At 66.4% G+C, this 1,316-nt stretch overlaps 1 protein-coding gene across 1 annotated transcript in view; it reads left to right on the forward strand.

Moving 5' to 3' along the window:
* CHGA (chromogranin A) overlaps positions 1–1,316 on the forward strand; it is a 27,699-nt gene that overhangs the window by 26,174 nt on the left and 209 nt on the right. The window contains exon 8 of the mRNA XM_014549042.1: positions 1,071–1,311. Within this exon, the coding sequence (XP_014404528.1) occupies positions 1,071–1,311 (241 nt within the window). The remainder of the gene's footprint in view (positions 1–1,070; positions 1,312–1,316) is intronic.

The raw sequence follows: 1,316 nt of genomic DNA on the forward strand, positions 1-1,316 counted from the left end.
GCGTGCCAGGCAGGAAGGCGAGGGAGCCCGCTCACAGGGGCACCCAGCGAAGCTGGCAGACAGGAGGCGGGAGGTGCTCAGGGCAGTGCCCGGAGCGGAGAGGGGGAAGGTGTTGAACGCCATGCCCTGAGCAGCCGGGGCCTCTGCGGGGATGGGGGCAGGGTGATGGGAGCTGGAGCTTTGGGTGGAGAGAGCTGGGAAACTAAAGGACCCGCAGGCACTGGTCTGAGGAAGGCCATTCGCTGCCCAGGGGACCCAAGCCCAGGGCACCTTTGGGCCTAGAGCTGGGAGGGCATGAGGACGGGACACTGAGGGACAGGGGGTGTCCTGGGAAGCCCTGTGGGGATCCAGCTGGGTCCTCTCCCGGACCCCAGGCAGCCCACGCACACCCTCTGCTCCCAGGTCCAGGCAGAGGGGGCGGGGTGGGGCGGGGCCAGTTGGACCTCCTGCTGGGGGTGAGGGGGTAGCAGGTGGGTGCTGCCTCCTCCTGGCTGTGTGACCTTGGGCAGGTCCCTCTCCTCTGAACCTCATGGGTACCCCTGGGGGGCAAGGGCTCCTTCCTGCTCACCTCATTGTCACGATCAGAATCCATGTGAGCTTTGAAACCCTGGCCGCGCCCAGGGATACTTGAGAAGCTCAATGGGGCGCAGAGCTGCAGCCCCACAGGAGGGGGGGTGGGAGCTGGGGTCCCTGGCAGGGCTGGGGACAGCCTTGGAGCTGGAGGAGGCCCTGGGCCCCAGGAAGACCACCCCTCCCAAGTCAGGGCCAGGGGGTGGCCTTCCCTGACTCCTGCTCTGAGTTCGAGGGCACAGTCTCATGGGCATCAGAGCTGGCTTTGGGGCCCTGGAAGCTTCCCGAGGTTGGGGCACCCAGCCGGGCTATACAGGGTGTGCCCTTGAACCACCCTGTCGAGTCCCCTGATTGGGACCAAGGATTGAGGCCGAGCCTAGGCAGGTGGATCGGGCAGTTCCCACAGCCTCAGTCTAGCCCATGTCATGGGCCCCTGGCCGCTCAGGTAGGAGGCCTGGAGCAGACAGGAACCAGGCCTTGCACAACACTCCTCAGAGCAGCCTGGTACAGTGACATCACGGTCCCCATGGTACACAGAGGCCTCCGAGGCTCCGAGACAAAGCCATATGTCCAAGACCACCCGGCTCGCCACACCACCCGTCTGCTGGCGGCACGCTCCAGCATGCCGGCCTGGGCCAGTCCCTGCATAACCCTCGGCGTTCTCCCCCAGGACCAGGAGCTGGAGAGCCTGTCAGCCATCGAGGCGGAGCTGGAGAAGGTGGCCCAGCAGCTGCAGGCGCTGCGAC

The sequence above is a fragment of the Myotis brandtii genome, unplaced genomic scaffold, assembly GCF_000412655.1.
Source record: "Myotis brandtii unplaced genomic scaffold, ASM41265v1 scaffold535, whole genome shotgun sequence".
NCBI classification, from domain to species: Eukaryota; Metazoa; Chordata; class Mammalia; order Chiroptera; family Vespertilionidae; genus Myotis; species Myotis brandtii.